Source organism: Rhamphochromis longiceps, linkage group LG1 (assembly GCF_057381845.1).
Source record: "Rhamphochromis longiceps isolate RC_006_pf linkage group LG1, R_longiceps_female_GT1.1, whole genome shotgun sequence".
Taxonomy (NCBI): domain Eukaryota; kingdom Metazoa; phylum Chordata; class Actinopteri; order Cichliformes; family Cichlidae; genus Rhamphochromis; species Rhamphochromis longiceps.
In genome coordinates this window covers 1,641,816-1,662,223 of record NC_140557.1, presented here as the reverse complement: position 1 = coordinate 1,662,223, position 20,408 = coordinate 1,641,816, and the positions used below count along the sequence as shown (strand labels likewise).

Here is a 20,408-nt window from a genome sequence, read left to right as displayed (position 1 = left end):
GAAGCAAGGCAAAGTCCTCTTTTAACGTCTTAAAACGGGCGTGGCTGAACTGAATGACCACAGATCAGAGACGCACAGTGTTGGGGAGTAACGGAATACATGTACCGCCGTTACGTATTTAAAATACAAAATATGAGTAACTGTATTCCGTTACAGTTACCATTTAAAAAGGTGGTATTTAGAATACAGTTACTTTGTTGAAATAAATGGATTACACTGCGGTACTTTCCTGTTTCATATTGTCGCGGGTCAGGACTGTTTGGGTTTTGTTTGACAGCTACGTTCTGTTGTTCCAGGCGGCAGCGCTACGGTTGCCATGGTTACAGGGCAACGCTCTCTCTCTCTGCGACTGTGTGTTTCCTGGGTGAGAGAGCGCCTTTTCGTTGTTGTTGTTGTTGTTGTTGTGCTAAGCTAACAGGCAGAATGCTACAAGCATAGCTCTAAAGAATGTAGCATCATGGGCAGTGTAGTCCGTGCTGCAGGGAGAATGGACTGCCACACACGTTATGGGTCTGTGAGCGCGAGGAGGGAGAAAAAGGGGAGTGGAAAGGTATGAGTTGTCATCGAGGAAAAACGGGAGCTGGAAGCATGTAAATATAATAATAACCACTGCAGCCAAGAAGAGTGCCTGACGAGCCCAGCTGTAAGTCAGCTATTAAGACTCGACTGTACACCGTGTTCGTGTTTTCCTCCGAAACAATAAGTTCCGTTGGAGCAGCCTTTCAACGCCTCTCTCTGTCTCTCGCAAGAAAAGTTGACCCACACAACAAAGTAGAGCTATTTTTCGGCTACGAGCCGACAGGGACCCCGCCGTATTAGTCAGAGGTCCCTTTACTACAGTTCAGAGTCGTGGACTTCAGTAACAGTAATAAATCACACAGCAATAGTACATTCACGTTGTTGTAAAAAGCACGATAATATATTAAGTAATCCAAAGTATTCAGAATACGTTACTGTCATTGAGTAACGTAACGGAATACGTTACAGAATACATTTTGGGGCATGTATTCTGTATTCTGTAATGGAATACATTTTAAAAGTAACCTTCCCAACACTGGAGACACAACATGGCCGTGTCCTAAAAATGTATCTCAATGTGTCCATAATTTACTAAATGAATATCACACTGTGTTAAAGAAGCCTTGAAACTACTGAGGGGTGTACTGCAGATGAAGCTGAACAAGGCCAGGCTTCCTCGGTCTGCACTGGAACATCCAAGCCTAAGAGCCCAGCGTAAGAAGTTATCAACTTCCTGTTAAATCTGTTCTTGGCTTCTTTGTGTGGGTCACGTGACTCTTCTACCATCAGAGACGTTATCTGATGATGATGTAATGGTGATTAAAAATCTGTGCGTAAACTTTGCACGGAGATTAAATCTAAAGATTTCTACCCAGAGCAGTGAAAGAGAGCCGAGGCCCACTACAAGGAGCCGATGATGAAATCAGTTAATCACCTTTGGGGGAAAATAAATAATGTGACAGGTTTCTTTCATGCACTTAGGTTATCTAAAAATAATCTTGTTTTTCATCTCAGTAGGGCAAAATAAATATGATGAATACAAAGTAAAGATTACTGATATCAGGATTCTGTGTTAGGCCAAAGATGTCAAACTGATTTTACACGTTGGGCCACATACAGCACGCTCTGGTACCGACGTTTAAACACACGTTTAATCCCCGAGATGTCCGAACACGTCTCAGATACACGATGAAGAAATCTGACAGCACGACTCTTTGGGACGAAATAAGAAATCCAACAAACGTGTGGTCAGAGCTGCGATGGTAGAAAACAGAAAATGTCCTTTTGTGTGGAATTAACTGTTTATGTATTACTTCACTAGTAATGCTCATAGTGAGTCTGTGGCAGCAAGAAAAGCTTAATAACCTTTTAAAATACATTTAAAGGTCCAAACTTTTTGGCCCTCCTTCATATTTCCTGAAGCTGTCCGTGGGCCGGGCTGGACTCGAGCTGATTTTGGCCCCTGGGCCTTATTTTTGACACCCCTGGTGTGGCTGATGTAGCTGGATCAGATTAATAATCTCAGAGGTGCAGACTCCAACCAGTTCATCCGTTTGATTTGACCCACATTTAACAGAAACGCCAGTTTTCCCTGTTGTCGCCATCACTATTTACAGTGTTTTCGTGTCTCCGTGTGACGTAACTGTGACGCTCGCGCCCTTTTTCTCCAGGTGAGTTCATCTGTGTGGATTAATGACCTCCACGCGGTAAAGCGAACCTGACTTTCGTTGCTGGCTTCCTGCTCCGGCAGCTCTGAGCACGTGACTCTGTGCTGTGGGTGGAGCTTGACTGGCGCAGGAGGAGGAGGAGGAGGAGGACTTCCTCCCGCACGCTGCGCTGCTTTCTGTTTGAGCGCCTTCTTGTTGTTGTTCTGGAGTTTGGACGGACTCCGACACTCTGATCTGAGCCGGATGGAGACGGACAGCCTGCTGTCCGGCAGCCTGGACGGAGCCTCCGGGGAATATGGCTCCAGGACCGGCTCGGAGCGCGGAGGGGCCCCGGGCGGCAGGAGGATGTCGGACTCGGTGTACGGGGACTCGAGCAGTGTGGACAGGGAGCCAGGTGAGCGGCTTTTACGTTTTCAGGTGTGGCAGTGAGCTGGGAAAAGTTGTCATGTTGTGAGTACCGGGAGTCACCGGATCAGCTGATTTACTCAGGTGAGCGCAGGCAGGTAGTTTTTTAGGCTCAGGTTAAACACGCCCACAGCTGCAGAGTCAGAGCTTCCTCACACAGATGACGTTTCTTTATTATTTTAGTCCAATCTTATTCCCGGCGTTTTGATTCGCAGCGTTACTGACGAGAAAGGAAAGCTCAAAGATTGAAATGCTGTTGTTCCAGATGATGAGCAACACCTGGAACATGTGAAAGTACTTTTTAAAGTACACTGCTGTGCAAAAGTCCTGAGCCACGGCTCTTTTTAAAAGGTGCACAATTGATTGAAACGTGCAGACAAACATATAAGACAGAAACAGAGTTTGAATGTTTCTAAAAAGGGCATATTTGGTGAGAGCAGCTTCATCCTGCAGCTCGTCTCTGTGAGGATCTCCAGGCTGAAGGACGCTCGCAGCTCTCCTTTGGATGTTTCCAGCACCGAGTCAGTAACGCTGAGGTCTGAATGTGGATCAGACCTGGTCCTGTGAGCTTCACTCCAGTCCTTGTGTCATTTTCATTCCTCAGCCTTTCCTCCCGTTTCCCTTCATTAAGAATGGTTTCCTGATAGCCGCCCGTCCACCGAGACAGTCCTGGCGAGGCTTCAGTGAGCAGCAGACGATCAGCTCTCAGCTCCTGTGTTTCTTAAGCACATGCCTCTCGGACACTGTAGATAGATTTTATTAGGCCCCACACTTCTTCTTCTTCTGTCCTCCACGGTGCAGTTTTCTTAAAGTTTTCAGTGTTTAGTGACTTAACAAGTGAATAAAAACATCCCCTTGAAAATGGTCAAGTACAAGGACTGAGGATGAGTGAAGAAGCAGCCAGTGTCCAAAGAACGACTTTCAGAAATCTGCAGAGCTGCTTACAGGACCGTCCGGCTCCTTATAAGCAAGAAGTGAGAGGTGGCTCAAGACTTTTGCACAGCACTGCAGGGTTTTATTGGTTCTTGAGGTCAGATTGTGCTGTATGAGTCGGGCACCCCTGGTTGAAAGGCTCAAAGTCTGTCCTGTGTTCCCGTCTGTGGTTAAGTGAATACTGCTGATCGTGTCTGAACGACCAGCCTGTTTCTGAGGTGCAGGTGTCTGTGTGCGAGGTCACATGTATCAGATGTACCAGAGAAACTAATGACGTATTTACACAGATCTTTAGTTATTGTAATAATTAGGCAGCATAAGTTTTCACCAGTTATTAACTACTTTGTCTTTTCTCACAATAAGCAATCCTTTGGTTGCTCTGCCTTGCTGGTTAGTCAGTGTTTGGTGACTGTGTGAGTGCTGGAGGGAAACAGGTCGTCAGTGAGTGACTCTGAACTGCGACGTGTTCAAGGAAAACGCAAAAACACCAAAGAAGAAGAGGCTAAATGACTCAGTGGATTCACTGATGGAGGAAGCATCAGACTTTACATTTAAACGCAGATTTGACAGCAAAGCAGTCGGTCTTCCTTTTCCAGAGGGTGGAGTTCTCCGTCAGTGTGACGTGGAGGACGTTTCAGAGGAAACACGCCTGACTCAGTCTCAGCCTCTTTAAACTCAATAAAATCCTCCTCAGGATGGTTTTTCTGAAACCACCACCAAACCTGCAGACACTTCCTGTTTTTATTTTTATTTCACCTCAAATGTTCAAAATATTCTTTTCTTTTCTTTTTCTAGACTCAAATTTATATTTTCATGTTCAAATTACTTCAAATCAAAAACGAAATTTCACAGAAACTTGAAACTGAAATGACTTCAGTGGAGTTTTTTTTTTTTTACACCTTGCTGCTGCTGTGTGTGTGTGTGTGTGTGTGTGTGTGTGTGTGTGTGTGTGTGTGTGTGTGTGTGTGTGTGTGTGTGTGTGTGTGTGTGTGAGTGAGAGAGAGCGCAACCGTTTAAAGTGTTGTCCTGTCAGTGACACCCACCACAACCACCCCCAGTGACACATTCTGCTGTGATGCATCGATCAGCAGCACTCGGTGTGTGTGTGTGTGTGTGTGTGTGTGTGTGTGTGTGTGTGTGTGTGTGTGAGTCATCATGTCTGTGTAAGTGCTGGATGGAAAGGTCAGAGTGGTTAAACTTGATCACCTGACAGCTGCTAAACTGTCGTCTCCACATTGCTTCTGAGCTTCTGTCCAAACCTGCACGTTCAGCACACACGTGAGTGAAACGTGTCACAGGTTTGAGTCCAGAGTGACACATTCATCAGATCAGGCCAGAAGCTCCATGCAAACCTGAACCACGTCTGACTGAAGCTCTCACAGGGCTGGACCCTTTGTTTCTGACGATGTTGATTTTTGTCCACAGGAAGTAAAAGTTTCTCTGTGTTGTATTACACATAGACTGTATATAAAAGAAGGACACACAGGCCTTACTGACACCTGTTGGTTTGCGTTGGCACCATGTGTGTTGGTTAAAGGTGCACGTTTTCACTCTGGTATTAAATACGGAGCTCCTGTGCTTCCTGTTGTGGTTCAGCTGCCCCCCCTCAGCCCGGCCGGGCCCCAAACTTTCTCCTTTCTACTCTTCAGGTCGTTGTATTTCACTCTTTTCTCACCATCCACAGGTGACGAGGAACTCTACATCCAACAGGCTGTTGTGTTCATCGAGGACGCCATAAAGGTGAGAGAACAGAACTTTGTCAAATCCTCCACTCTGTCCTCCTCCATGATTCCTGCACTGTGGGAGCTTCTGGAAAGCAACCCTGCAGGAAAACATTGTCCCCACACTTGTAGACAAAATAAAACACCTGTAGATTATTATTTGTACTGAAGTATTCTTCCTGATTACAGTACCGCTCCATCAACCACCGAGTGGATGCAGGCTCCCTCCGCCTGTATCGATGGTACTACTCTGGGATAATCCAGTGGTAAGTAGCTCAAACTCTCCTGGAGTTCAGAGCAACCGCAAAATATTTACATATGGAAATTCTGACCCTTCACCTCTGACCTCTGTCCCTGCTGCATGCAGTCGTGGAGCTCCAGAAATTTACCATTTCAGTTATTTCCACACAGCAAATGCAAACTGAACTTTTCTTATTCAGGTAAGCTGAGACACTCACTGGAAACACCTGTTCAACTACTCGTTAACGCAGTGATCTAATCAGCCAATCACGTGGCACCAACTCAGTGCATTTAGGCGTGTTCGACACGGTGAAGACGACCTGCTGAAGTTCAAACTGAGCATCACAATGATGCAGAGATTAAAGGCGCCACGGACCAGTTTAATGTCAGATAATATTTTCACGGCCTTTAAGATGTGGCGGATAAATGCAACAAAATAAACGACCCGACCGAGACATAAATATATATAATAATAATAAACGCGAATTCACTGTGTAATTGTGTAACTTTATCAGCAGCGTCCTCCTGAAGTGCACCAACAACGTTGAGAGTAACATCCTCCTCTCTGCCCCTTAATGCTCTCTGGTCACTATGGTAACGCATAAATATTTCTTTCAAAATAAGACGCACGACTGCAAAGATCCCGGGAAACCGAGTTAACGATAAAAACCTTGAAAAACATAAATTTCACACCCGAGCCTCAACTCTCGCTGTCCGAGGCCCGGGGGTTGGGGACCGCTGGTTTAAGGCACTTTGAGACGGTGCAGAGTTCACCGAACACACGAGTCCTGCACTGCTTCTGCTGCATCGCCGTGACTGCACGAAACTGAACATGTACACGTGATCTTACGTGTTGGCTACAAGAAGCCCAAATTAAGAGAAGGAGAACAGTCGTAGTGCTCAATTATCCTCTGATATCTATTTATATAGATGATATTTCACAGCAGGTTCACCAGGCCTGGGTCGCTCATTCAAAAACAAGAATTTACACCAAGCAGACGTAACATTATGACCACCTGCCTAATACTGCGTCCGTCCCTCTGACCTGTGAGGCGTGGCCTCCGCTCGACCCCTGCAGGCGTGCTGTGGTATCTGCAGCAGGTCCTGTCAGTCCTGTAAGCTGTGAGGGGGGCCTCGGTGGATCGGACTGTGTGTCCAGCACATCCCGTTCCTTCCCTGGATCACTCTGACAGATCCCGCCCCCCGCAGGCCGGGAACACAGAGCTGCAGGTTTGCAGATGCTCTGACCCAAACTGTCAAACTGGCTCAAAGCGTAACAATCGCACGTTTTTCTTCCTCTAACATCAACTTTGAGGACAAGATGTCCACCTGCTGCCTGATAGACCCCGCCCACCAACAGGTGGGAGGTTGATCTCTTCACCTGTCGGTGCTCAGAATGTGTGATCGGTGTGTTTTTGAACAAAGTCTCTACATGTGTGAAAACTAAAATATCTCTGACACGAAACAGTCGACTTAGATGCTGCATCAGCTTCTCTTCACTTCCTGTTTTTCTGCACTCAGTAACTTTGGCGCCGAGACAAAACAAAGAGAGGCTGAATGAAAAAACATGTTCTGCTCTGTCTGCATTAAAATGACTTTAACAATTATTAACAGAAATAACAGAGTTCCTTTTTGTGCCTTATAACCAGCTGCAGTTCTGCCTACAGTAAAACCTGCTCCTTATTTACAGTGTCCCACGGTGTCCCACAGTGTCACAGACATGTCCCACGCTGTCACAGACATGTCCCACGCTGTCACAGACATGTCCCACGCTGTCACAGACATGTCCCACAGTGTCCCACAGTGTCACAGACGTGTCCCATAGTGTCACAGACGTGTCCCACGCTGTCACAGTCGTGTCCCACGCTGTCACAGACATGTCCCACGTGTCCCACGTGTCCCACAGTGTCACAGACATGTCCCACACTATCACAGACATGTCCCACAGTGTCCCACAGGGTCCCACGGTGTCCCACAGTGTCACAGACGTGTCCCACAGTGTCACAGACATGTCCCACGCTGTCACAGACATGTCCCACGTGTCCCACAGTGTCACAGACATGTCCCACGCTGTCACAGACATGTCCCACGCTGTCACAGACGTGTCCCACGCTGTCACAGACATGTCCCACGGTGTTCCACAGTGTCCCACGCTGTCACAGACATGTCCGACGGTGTCACAGACATGTCACAGACGTGTCCCACGCTGTCACAGACGTGTCCCACGGTGTTCCACAGTGTCCCACGCTGTCACAGACATGTCCCACGGTGTTCCACAGTGTCCCACGGTGTCCCACAGTGTCACAGACATGTCCCACGCTGTCACAGACATGTCCCACGGTGTTCCACAATGTCCCACGCTGTCACAGACATGTCCCACGGTGTCACAGACATGTCACACGGTGTCCCACGGTGTCCCACGCTGTCACAGACATGTCCGACGGTGTCACAGACATGTCACAGACGTGTCCCACGCTGTCACAGACGTGTCCCACGGTGTTCCACAGTGTCCCACGCTGTCACAGACATGTCCCACGGTGTTCCACAGTGTCCCACGGTGTCCCACAGTGTCACAGACATGTCCCACGCTGTCACAGACATGTCCCACGGTGTTCCACAATGTCCCACGCTGTCACAGACATGTCCCACGGTGTCACAGACATGTCACACGGTGTCCCACGGTGTCCCACAGTGTCACAGACATGTCCCGTTGGCTCTGAGTGCCGTGGCTCTTTCCGTGGACGCTGCTTTAAAAATAGCTGGGTCCTATTCTGAGCTGTGAGCGAGAGCGTCGAGACCTCAGATCAATTTTCTGTGAGACGCTTTAAAGAGTCACAGTGACCCCAGCGGGGGGAGGGGGGTTCATGTTTACAGGCGAAGCTGCTACACAACAGAAGTGTTCACCTGTGGTCTCCTTACCAAATGTTAAAATAGAAAGTTAATCCAAAAAAGGGAAAAATGAGTAAATCTCCAAGTGAATGAGGCCGTGTGGGAACCTGAGAACAGCTGCTGCTGATTGGTTAGCAGCCAACAAGCTTTTTATTAAAAGTCATGTTTCTGCTTCTCTCAGCCACAAATGAAGAACTTGTTGCCTGTAGTGCGACAGGCTGAGGATTTTAAAGCATGCTGATCATGCCTGAGGGTGCAGGGTAGGAAGAGCTGAGGATCCGTGTTTGTGCTTTAAAGCTACACTGATGAAAATCTGCAGATGATGTTTAAAGGTCGCCCTGAGAGCGCTCGCGGTGTTTCTGTGGTACAAGTTTAAAGAGCCCTCCTCTCTCTCCGCCTTCAGGGGTTTGGGTCTGACCATTGCGGCGGTGCTGCTGCTGGCCTTCGCGGAGCGCCCGTCCTCCTTCTCCATCTCCTCGGACCCCCGGCATCGCTCTCCAGCCTGGCAGCCTCCCTGCGGCCTCACCGAGAGCATCGAGATGATCTGCCTCATCATCCTCTCTGTAGACGTCGCTGTTAAGGTGAGCGGGGAAAACCTGGGAAAACCCATTAAATCAGAGTAAACGTTCCCATCGATCCAGTTCTGGATGTGTTTTTTTCCCGCAGAGCTATTTGATTGGCTGGGAGGAGTTCGGGAAGAGCAAATGGCTGATTGGCTACACTGTGGTCATTTTGATCTCTGTCATGGACTGGGTGCTGTCCGTCAGCATGGTGTGTGATGAGGTGAGGATCAGTCCAGGTTTGATTTTTCTGCTATACAGAAAGGTCAAAGGTCAGGGGACGTAAACCTGTCAAAATAAAATCCCGGGTTGATGTTCCTTCCTTCTTCAGAAACTGAGGGTGCGGCGGCTCCTGCGGCCGTTCTTCCTCCTGCAGAACTCCTCGCTCATGAAGAAGACGCTGAAGTGCATCAAGAGGACGCTGCCGGAGATCGCCAGGTATCCCAAACCCGTCAGCCTGTTGGGACGTGCTCTGCTGTTCAGGAAGCACAGCTCACCCACATCGTTTGTGTCGTCGCGTTAAATCCAAACGCCAGCGGTGAGATGGAGAGAGTGTGAGCAGATCTCAGTCTCCTCTGACCATCGCAGAATAAATGAAAGATTCAAAGAGGGTTTGTTGCTGGGTGTTAGCTGACTGTCAGGAGTGAACCTCACCTGCTTCACCTGTGCGAGCTCTCGGTCAGACCGCCACAGCTCCTCCTGTGTGGTGAGGTCAGCCGGCACAGAGCGGCACGCTGGTCGGTATTTTCTGTGATCTGTGCTGAAACTAGAATGAAACTCTCACTTGGTTTGTTATTTCTAATTTCACTTCTGACTCGTTGAATAAAAACGCCGCCACAGACATCAGCGCACTCTCACTTCTGTCGCTGCTTCCTCAGCCGGTGGCCGCAGGCTGCTCATCGAGCAAAGCAGCGACTCTAGAACTGATAAATGATTGCTCGCGTTTGGCTTTTTAAACTGTTACAGCTTTATTCTTGAAAACCATAAAACTGCTTCAGGATTTTTGCCTCCATCTTCCTCCTTTGAACAGATTTGGTGCCGTATGATTGGCCCACACAGCTGAGCTGCCCACTGATGATGCTGCTCAGTGGGCACGCAGGGAATCCTCAGTCTCAGACTACGTCTGTTATAATCCTGAAAATAGGATGAATAATCTTCACATGATTAATACTCAGTTTATTATGAGGAAATATTTAAAAGGACGACACTGTGACCACAGGTCAGTGACCGAGACGACGTTTGAATCGAGGCTGATTCACTCTTTAAGAGTCAGAGCATCTCCCAGTATGACGTTTAGTGCCAGCTGGACGATGATGATGATGAGCTTTAATCAGAGTTTAGGAGCAGCTGTGGGTTAAACATCGTGTGTGTGTGTGTGTGTGTGTGTGTGTGTGTGTGTGTGTGTGTGTGTGTGTGTGTGTGTGTGATGTCTCTGCAGTGTCATCCTGCTGCTGGCTCTCCACCTCTGCCTCTTCACTATGATCGGCATGCTGCTGTTTGCTAAAAATGAGGTGAGTTCAGGTGTTCATGAACACGCCCTGTTAAACTGAACACACTGGCTTTGTACAGACGTGTGTGTGTGTGTGTGTGTGTGTGTGTGTGTGTGTGTGTGTGTGGAGACACACAAAGGAGTTTAAATAAAATATGACACTAACCTCACAGCAGCCATAATGCTAACCACATGTGCTCAGGATTTCATATCCGAAAACTGGAGCTCCGCCTTCTTTAATGGTCTGTTAGTACAGTGACCTCACAGCAGCCATGTTATTGGTCACATGATGTCATTAAAATGCTCCAAAAGGCTCCAACAGCACAAACACGATGCAGAGGTCCAGCTCAGGTGAAGCTAGCAGCTTCAGCCGCCTGTGTCACCATCCACCTGCCAGTCAGAGAGGCCACGCCCCTAATAATGCAAAATCAGTTTAAAGAGTTGAGTTACAGAAACGTCCTCCCCCCGTGCAGACACATCCACAGAGACAAACAGTTTGTGTATCAGGCTGTAAACGTGTGTATTTCTGCTGTGAAGTTTTAACATGGGAGTCTATGGGGCCTGACTCCCTGCTGCCTCTGCTGGACGTTAGAGGAACTGCAGGTTTGGTGTCGGCTCATTGCTCCTTGTCTGTGTTTGTGCTCAGGACCCGAAGAAGAACGGCGAGTGGGAGCTACACTTCAGAAACCTGCCGAGCTCCCTGACGTCTCTGCTGGTGCTGCTCACCACAGCCAACAACCCCGATGGTACACGATCGGTCGCGCCACGGTCACGCCACGGTCACGCCACGGCCACAGACAGTTTAATGTTAATGCCATCGTCTTTTTTTGTTGTGTCACAGTGATGATCCCCGCCTACTCCCTAAACAGATGCTACGCCATCTTCTTCGTGGCCTTCAGCGTCATCGGTAAGCAGCCGTTAGTTATGACCCCAGCGTTGAGGTGTTTGACAGTCAGGCTCACAGGAACGTTTGTCGTCCCGCAGGAACCTACTGTCTGATGAACCTACTGACAGCCATCATCTACAACCAGTTCAGGGGATATTTGCTGGTGAGTCACTCACACATGACTGAGCTCTTCCAGTCTTTGTTTCAGGGATTTATTTTGACTCAAGACGCGGCGGCGGCGGCTGCGCCCAGCTGGAAAAGTGGGCGTGTCCACGAGCTGTGATGTAGGTTTTGTGTTGGAAACGGGGAAAAACAAGCCCGGAGTGTGGGAAGTAGTCACGGGGAATGGGCTGAGGGCCACTTCATCCTGTGAGGTAATGCTCTCGTTACGAGAGGCGGCTGGCGTGAGACGCGGACGATCCCACGACCTCAGGCTGCTGACGCCTACGTTTCCCACAATGCACAGCACAGTCTCACTACGGTTTGTCAAGCACTTTTTAATCTGCTGATTCGTGCTCTTGGATTTTGCTTTTTATTCACAGAAAGGTCTCGTTTGTATTGGCGTGTGCCCCGACACCAGACCTCCGCTCGTTTCACACTTCACTCGTGTTTTCTTCCACTGGCTCCTTTCGTGTTCACTCATTCTTTCCTTCTTTGGTTTGTGCAGCGAACGGGACTCGGTAGGTTTGGGTCGGTGGTTCAAACTCAGTTTCAGTGACGACCGCACAGGAAGCGAGAATCGCATCAAGGGCTGCGCAGATCCATCGTTTATTCATTCGTCATGTCGAGTGTGGCTTTAACGGCCTTCACAGGTCTGCATGTGGACCGCTGCACGCCCACAACCACGTCAGGACGTTTGATCTAAACTGTGAAACTTCCTCCAACACCTGGAGATTTGACTTACTCCTCAGCCTGACAGGTTTGCAGTTCTGTTGTCACCCCACCGGGCGGGTGGTGGGCAGGCTGAACACGGGGCCTCAACAATGACGTCTCCTAAAAGCTCTCGGACCAGTTTAGTAATTCTGTGTTGTAGAACTTGTTCTTCTGGATTTGTCCCAGCTGAAGGCTCTGCTGCAGCGGCAGCGCCGACCCACATCAAAACCAGGATTTGTTTTATTGTGAATACGCGGCTCTGTCGTTGCAGGTGCGCCTGTGCAGACCAAAGCTCAAACCTTGATCAGCAAGCCAGACTTAAAAACTCCTGACGCATAACTGTCCTCCTGCTGAAACACATGCATGTCAGCAGCTGACTCTAATGCAGAACAATGCATTGTAACCAGCAGGCCCTGCTGCACGCTGCAGAGCGCCATTCCCCACATCTGTAAGGTGACCTTACAGATGTTTGCAGTTTACATCCTGCAGAATCACGTGTGGGAAACGTGAATGTGCAGCGAGTGAAGAAGCACAGAGTTTTCAAAGTAATCCTGACTCGCTCGCTGCGAGTCACACGTCTGACTCCAGCGTCACACAGAAACCAGCAGGAGGACCATCCCCCTCGCAGCCCGACACGAGGCTCTTGAAACGCCGCTTTTTACAGGTGAGTCAGTACTGCCACCTGCTGGAGGATTAGAGGCGTCTCAGTGGACTTTAAAGCTGCAGCGTTCAGGCCTGTAAGTCACCTCATCGCCCTGCAGAAACAAAGAGTGGCAGAAAAATCCCACAGAAGCTCTCAGACATCCAGGGAAGTCTGCACGTTTGCTTTTTGATACCGAGCGTCCACGTTTGTCTAACACGCTCTGAGCTTTGTGCCGTTAAGCTGCAGCAGAGATCTTCACAAAATCTTTCCGCTGCTGCTTTTGTCCAGATGTCGGTCCAGACGTCATTCCTCAGGAGACGACTCGGGATCCGGGCAGCTTTCCAGGTCCTCACCTGCCAGGGAGCCCGACGGGCTGCTGGGTAAGACTCGCACAAGCCGGCGCAGCTTTTGTCATCGCTTCAGAGGAAACGCTTCAATACGAGGAGTAATCTCACACACACACATGTCTCTGTTTTAGGGAGCGCGCTCGTGTCGACGCTGTGCTGGAGGTGATGTCCAGGGTCAAGATGAAGAGATACTACAGAGCAGCCATCACTACGGTCAGAGCACACACACAGGCAGACACACACTCACAGGCAGACACACACTCACAGGCAGACACACACTCACAGGCAGACACACACTCACAGGCAGACACACACTCACAGGAAGTCCGTTCCTTATTTTATGCAGGAGAAGAAGAACCTCCACCTCCTCCTGTCCCAGCTTCCTCCTCTGTCTCACCGACCCTCTGCATGTCTCCTTCACTACATCCACGAACCTCCTCTGAGGTCTTCCTCTCCTCCTCCTGCCAGCAGCTTCATCTTCGTCATCGTTGGGCCGATATATCCCCTCTCCCTCCTCTGCACACGTGCAGACCCTCTCAGCCTGTCTTCAGTTGGACCTCCTGAAAGCCTTTAACATGTCTCCATGTATTCTTCCTCTTCAGGTGGCGCAGCAGTACGAAGACGTCGGCTCCATGGATCGAGAACAATTCACCAAGATTTTTGATGAACTTGATAAAGACTGCATCAAGGAGGTAGAAGCGGGGCCCAGACGTGCTCAGCATTACATCTCAGAGACTGTGTCTGACTGTGTGTGTGTGTGTGTGTGTGTGTGTGTGTGTGTGTGTGTGTGTGTGTGTGTGTGTGTGTGTGTGTGTGTTTCAGCACCCTCCTCTGCCTCAGTACAGCTCTCCCACCCTGCAGAAACTCCAGCTGATCTTCAGTCACTACTATCTCATTTTGTTTGGAAACGCTGTGGCTCTGGCCAATGTAGTGTGTATATGTGTAAGTAACACACACACACACACACACACACTGAGCGGGTCAGCCTGTTGTAACATCAACTCTGTGTGTGTGTGCGTGTCTGCCTGTGCGTGTGTGTTTCAGACTGTCCTGGTGTTGAACTCTGAGAAGTCCACAGCAGAGAGAGACAACTTCGTCTTGGAGGTGAAACAGTCGCACTCACTGTGTGAATGACTTAATGTAAGCGTTGTTAATGACATCATGTGACCAATAATATGGCAGCTGTGAGGTCACTGTACTAACAGACCGCCCATGAAGGCGGAGCTCCAGAAATTCTAGGATTTTATTTTGAAGGTTATTGATTAGCAAGTATCTGCTCAGCTGCAGAGGTCAGACTGTCACAAGGACCTGAAATCTTGTCTCACTGCAGATTGTTTTGGATGCGTGACTGCAGTGAACTCACTGACAGACATTTGCTGCCATCGCTTAAGTCGACTTGTTATTAGCATTAATCTAAAACTGCATTTTTAAGGAACGCTAAGTTAGTATAGTTACAGATACACTGCAGGACTTTCATCACAGGGTCAGAGTTTGGACTTCCTCTCCAAAGGATGAGTTATTCAAACTTCAGCAATGAGCGGATGTGACTCTCCCTGATCTCCCCTCAGATCATCAACCTGTGCTTCATCCTCTACTACCTGTTTGAAATGTGTGTGAAGATCTTTGCGTTCGGCTGGCAGGGCTACCTGTCCTACAGGAACAACATCTTCGACGGCTTCCTCACCGTCCTGTTGTTGGTAAACTCATCTGATTAAAGTTTTCCAGCTTTTTTAAACACAGTATTTGGCAGTTTGCCGTCTATTCTCCAAATCTATGACATCGCAGTCATTTGATTGGTCAATTTCATTAGTAACGACGCTGTAGGAACCACACTGGGAGGGTAATTTGTGTCCCCTGCTTCCTTTCAGGCCCTGCAGATCACCATTTTTATCACCTACAGGCTTCCGTATTCTCAGTGGTGAGTTCATGTCTGTTTAATTCAGCTTTGTGCCTTTTGTGTGTTTCTGTGGGGGAAGTCCCACTCGAGTCCAGCGAATGAGTGAAAATCATCTCCAGCGGCTCTCTTCATGTGTAACACTCTGATCAAACATATCAAGACACGCGTGTTTTAGAAATGCTGACCTCTGACCGCAGGGAGCCCTCCGCTCACGGCGTGCTGTCGCTGTGGGAGATGATCCGTCTGGTCAACCTGCTGATTGTTTTCCGCTTCCTGCGCATCATCCCGGACATCAAGGTACGATCCCAGATTCAAACACGTCGTCTGTCAGAGTTTGACGAATCATATCCAAACACTGTTTTCACAGTTTCACTTGGAAGGTCGGAGAAAAATATATAAATGCTTTTATGTGTGACAGTCAGGTCATGTTTATGTGTGAGTCAGCGTCAGCAAGAGTCTCGCTGCTTCTTACATCCTTACATCACCTGTTTCACCATCGAGCTTCATCAGCTTTTCAAAAAGTGAGAAAAATCCAGTCCCAGCTGCAAAACGTTGGGACGCTCCCATAAACTCAGGTTTTATTAACAGTGCAACACAGAAAACAGAGAAACTAAGAAAATGATCAGAGCTCATTTTGAATTGGAGGCCGATTTGGAACAAAACCAGTCTGTGGAGCTCCTCAGTCCTCCAGCTCATCGCAGTCCAAGGAGCTCGGAAACAGAAGCGTCCGGACCTCTTTAACTTTCTTAAATACGTTTCTTCACTTCAAAGAGCAGCGATTGGTGGAGAGTCACAGATTTAAGCCCTGTGGGCGTCGCCAAGAGGGCCGTGGACCCCCTGTGGATCCTCTACCTCAGGGGTGGGCAACTCCAGGCCTCGAGTGCCGGTGACCTGCAGGTTTTAGATCTCACCCTGGGTCAACACACCTGGAGAACTTCAAGTTATGTTGAGGAGGTGTTGAGGTCATTTAGCCATCTGAATCAGCTGTGTTGGATCAAGGACGCATCTAAAACCTGCAGGTCACCGGCACTCGAGGCCTGGAGTTGCCCACCCCTGCTCTACCTAATCACACGAGCCAAGGTGTGAAAACGGGTGCAGGTCACAATCAGCCAGGGTTTCAGGTGAAACCTAACCACACCCTATCATGTGACTTAGTGAGGTCACATGGCCCAGGATGCGAGTGGGCGTTGCCACATCTGGGAAGGATCTCAGGCTAGATTTCAGATGGCACACAGTTGGTGTCATTTTGACTCGTGTGAAGAAACGCCAACATATGACTGCCGTGCTTGCTTCCCTTCATTGGCTTCCAGTGCGTTTTACAGTTAAAGTCAAAATCTTTGACGTATAAAGTGCTGGTTGGCCGGACTATTCGTCTGACCTGCTGCAGCTTTACACGCCCTCTAGAGCCCTTCGATCAAGCGATCGCCTGCTCCTTACCTCACATAAGTCTAGGCTGGTTCATAGAGGAGATCGGGCATTTGCGGTTGTGGTTGTACCTCTCCACGTTAGAAAGGCCCGACTGTCACTCTGTTTAAATCGCATCTTAAAACATATTTTTTTACTCTGGCTTTCGAAACTTTTCTTTTAATTTTCTTACCTGTCGTCGTTGTCAATGTCATTGTTTAACTGTTACTCTGTGCAGCACTTTGTCAGCTCCCTGTTATTAAACGCGCTTTATAAATAAATGAAATGAAACCATCTGTCCTCTCTGTCTAACATGTGGACACTGGTGTGAGGACGCCACATGTTGGACAGAGAGGACGGTTCTAAAGAGTGAAAGAAGCGTCCATGTCCGCTGTGAACGCCAGCAGTCTGAGAATCAACAACAGTTTTTAGCGATTTCAAATAATCGTCCTGCGTTCCACACGCGGCAGCTTTAAAACATGAACTTCCTGCACAAAGGAAACAGCAAACGCAGTGACTCCTCCCACTCAGTCTGCACGTTGCTCTGTTCTGCAGCTCATGGCTCTGGTTGCCAGCACGCTGTTGGACCTGGTGAAGAACCTGCGAGCGTTCGCGGGGATCCTGGTGGTGAGTGATGTCAGCGTGGGCGGGTCAGCTGATGTGCTGTGAATCTAAAAGCTGCTGACGTGCTGTTTGCGTGCAGGTGGTGTACTACATGTTTGCTGTGTTTGGGATCTGGCTCTTCGAGGGCGCCATTAAACCTCCTGACTCCAGGTAAGAAGTCTTCTCTGTCTGAGCACGCTGACACGTAAACTGGGACGTGTTGATGAATAAATCGTAAAGTTCAGTTTCGTGTCGTTCTGCGTGTCAGTGTGCCGACCAACACCTCCATGGAGAACATCACCTCCAACTTCAGCGTGGCGTGCGGCACCTACGAGCAGCTCGAGTATTGGCCCAACAACTTCGACGACTTTGGCGTGAGTCACACCTGGATGAGTGCAGACGGCCTCTCACCTGAACCTGAGGTTCAGCGTCTCTGTCCTCGGTCAGAGGATTTGCTATCTGACGAGGATGTCTCTGAGGATTCTGGGACTGCATTTCTAGTTTTCTCTGAACTTGACTTGTTGTGTTTAAATAAAAACGGTTTTCTTTCAGTGAGCCTGCTCACGGCTCAGTTAGAGGCTCTGGGATTAAAACGTGCTGAAGCATCTGTCCTCCTTCTCTCAGGCTGCCATCATTTTACTCTACGACGTCATGATCGTCAACAACTGGCAGGCCTTCATCGACGCCTACAGCAGATACACCACAGAGTAAGAAACCGGTTTAAGCCCAGCGGCGTAATTATGGTGGTTACTGCCAGGATGATGATGATGATTTGTTTCCCAGGTGGTCCAAGATCTACTTCGTGTGTTGGTGGCTCATCTCGTCGGTCATGTGGGTCAACTTGTTCGTTGCGCTCATCTTAGAGGTGAGAGACTCGCTCGATGCAGGCGCCCCCTGAACCAGGTGTCAGATACGAAGGTCGGCGGCAGGAAGTGAGAGAGAGCCAGCTGAAAGTGTCAGGGCCACTCGGCGTTCTTCTTAATCAGAAAGAGTCTTTAGGACATCCTGATAATAACAACATTGACGTATATGAGAAGGAATCGGCGGCGTTCCCAACTGTGACACTTCTGTAAGAAAGCTCAGAAATGTTGGACATCCTCGTTTCTTCAGACAGCTCAGGTTACACGGCCGCAGCAGTTTAAATGTTCCTGTTTCGCCTGCAGGAGCTCGTTTTAAACGAGCTTCTCTTCCTGGTGACGATCAGATTGATTCTTTCTAAATGCCTGAGGCCACGTGTCCCGCTGTGATCTGCACAGGCCGCTTGTAAACGTTTGTTCGCGGTTTTCCAGTTTTTTGCTTTGAGGCTCTGACGTGTGTCTTTCTGTCCTAACAGAACTTCATCTACAAGTGGGACCGCAGTCACAGCTGCTCTGTGATGGATGTGGAGAGGATCAGATATGAAACCTCGGTTCAGCTCATATTCAGGTGGGAATTTGTTATTTATTGCATTTCAGTGCTTGACAAACCTGAGTCCACGCTCACTGCCTGCCGTGGGTCCCGTGTCTCTGCAGGGAGCAGATCCAGGAGCCCACAGAGGAGGAGTTGGTGTGCCAGCTGCACCAGCATCCACACTTACAGCTGCAGTGGTGACGGCGGCGCCCTGCGAGGCTCTGCCGCCAGTTCATTTTTAAGTTCCTGTAAAACATTAAATGCAAAACGTCCGCTGAGTCCAGCGGGAATCCCACTTCTGAGTATTTCCAAGTCAAAGCCCTGCAGTCCCGTCCTGTTCTGAGAAACACCTGCGTTCATTTAAATCAAACCGAAATCACAAAAAGCTGCGGCTCGCCTTTAAAAGCTGCCAGAACAAACTGAAGCGTGAGCAGCTGCGGCTTTTAATTGGCCGACCGGAGCGGCGCTGAGCAGAGCTGAAAGCACAGACCCAACGGCAGCGCGAGTCCATCAGATTTGCATGCAGACAAACGGCCAATCAAATCCAAGAACACCGTCTCATCAAACCGGCGCTGTAGCCTCCAGGAGACGCGGGTCTCCGTTCTCTGCAGACTGAAACCACCTGACGGAGTTACGCAGCGCACACATTCAGCTTTACTTCAGACTTTAGTGTGAAATCCTCGCCGACGCGCGCAGGCTCAGGTCAGAGGTCACTTTAGGGAAACACAAACCGCACGTCTGCTCTGCAGCGCTGTTCACTCATCGAGTTCAGGGCGGAGCCAGAGGCTGACACCTTTCACGTGTTAGGATGATGACATCACAGATCACTGCAGGTTGACAAAAGCACGTCTTTCTATTCTTTCTGAGCCAAACATTAGACGGAGACATGTCTCCATCACTGCGAGACGCCGAGCAGATGGTGATGACGTCTGGGCTGATCTCTGCTGTGAGTCCAGCTGTGGAGATGTCAGGACGCCATGTCCCCACGCGTGGACAGAAACATCAGTGCTCGGGTTTTTGTGAAGGTCCAAGTGTCTCAGATCTGTTCTAAGAAAGGAGGGAGACGTCTGCCAAACTGGATACACAGCAGCTACGGGAGCACGTTTATTTACAACCCTCTTAATCTGCACATAGAGACGCGAGCTGCAGGGACCGGCTCGTCCCACAGGTCCGTGTTTCCTGACTGTCTTAGCGATGCGTGTCGTCTGTGGACACTCGCAGCCTGAGCTACTGAAGCTTTCCTCACTTCCTGCTCTGACCTCGTCATCAGCAGCGACAGACACATCAGAGGAAAATGTTGCAGGTCGGCTGGAGTCACTGGGCGCCTGCAGCTCGGGTTCATCGAGACGTTTAACACAGAAGCGCTGCCGTGTGCACAGGAAGGACATCATGCCCGAGCTGCAGCGTCGTTCTTTAGAGGTTTCCGCTTCGTTCGACTCGTCGGTGCCACGTTTGCGGGGTTTCCCCTCATGTGAAGGACAAATTGTCCAGAAACCAGGAAACACCTGAAAGCAGTGACCTGTCTGAGACTTTGTTTTGTCTGTCAGGAAATAAAAAAGTTGTTTTTCTTGGAACGACACCAGATCTGATCTCTGCTGTGTTTCTGGCCCGAGGCTGAGCGTCGCAGAGTTTTCCCTGAAACCTGACGTCGGACAAACACACGACCGAGCCATGATTTCTGCTGTATGTGGCGTTCAGGGCATGCCGCGGCTTTAGACGAGCGTGTTCTGAGAGTTTAGTGGTGCAGAGCTGCTACCTCTGAGGGTAAAAAGGGAAAAACTCACTTTTTGTATGAATGTCCCAGAAACAGATTTGAAATAAATATTTTTCTGAAACTCAAAGACGTCTCTCGTGTTTCCGTTCACTCCATCAGCTCGCTGTAGTGTCCAGCTCAATATTTTTATGTCCTCTGAATCTCATGACACTTATTCAGTAATAACAAT

The 20,408-nt window shown here is 49.1% G+C and overlaps 1 protein-coding gene across 1 annotated transcript; it reads left to right on the top strand.

Annotated features, from left to right (window-relative positions):
* The first annotated feature begins 2,305 nt into the window (after positions 1-2,305).
* Positions 2,306-20,305, top strand: tpcn2 (two pore segment channel 2). Its single transcript, XM_085424246.1, has 25 exons — positions 2,306-2,580; positions 5,209-5,264; positions 5,435-5,511; positions 8,778-8,955; positions 9,041-9,157; positions 9,266-9,372; positions 10,373-10,445; positions 11,070-11,169; positions 11,265-11,330; positions 11,408-11,472; positions 13,114-13,205; positions 13,304-13,385; positions 13,775-13,864; positions 13,995-14,114; positions 14,217-14,276; positions 14,741-14,869; positions 15,041-15,090; positions 15,267-15,366; positions 17,029-17,100; positions 17,177-17,247; positions 17,345-17,450; positions 17,701-17,783; positions 17,860-17,941; positions 18,410-18,501; positions 18,588-20,305. The coding sequence occupies exons 1-25, from the start codon at positions 2,430-2,432 to the stop codon at positions 18,664-18,666; spliced, it is 2,298 nt and encodes a 765-aa protein (XP_085280372.1). The 5' UTR covers positions 2,306-2,429; the 3' UTR covers positions 18,667-20,305.
* Positions 20,306-20,408: the final 103 nt, after the last annotated feature.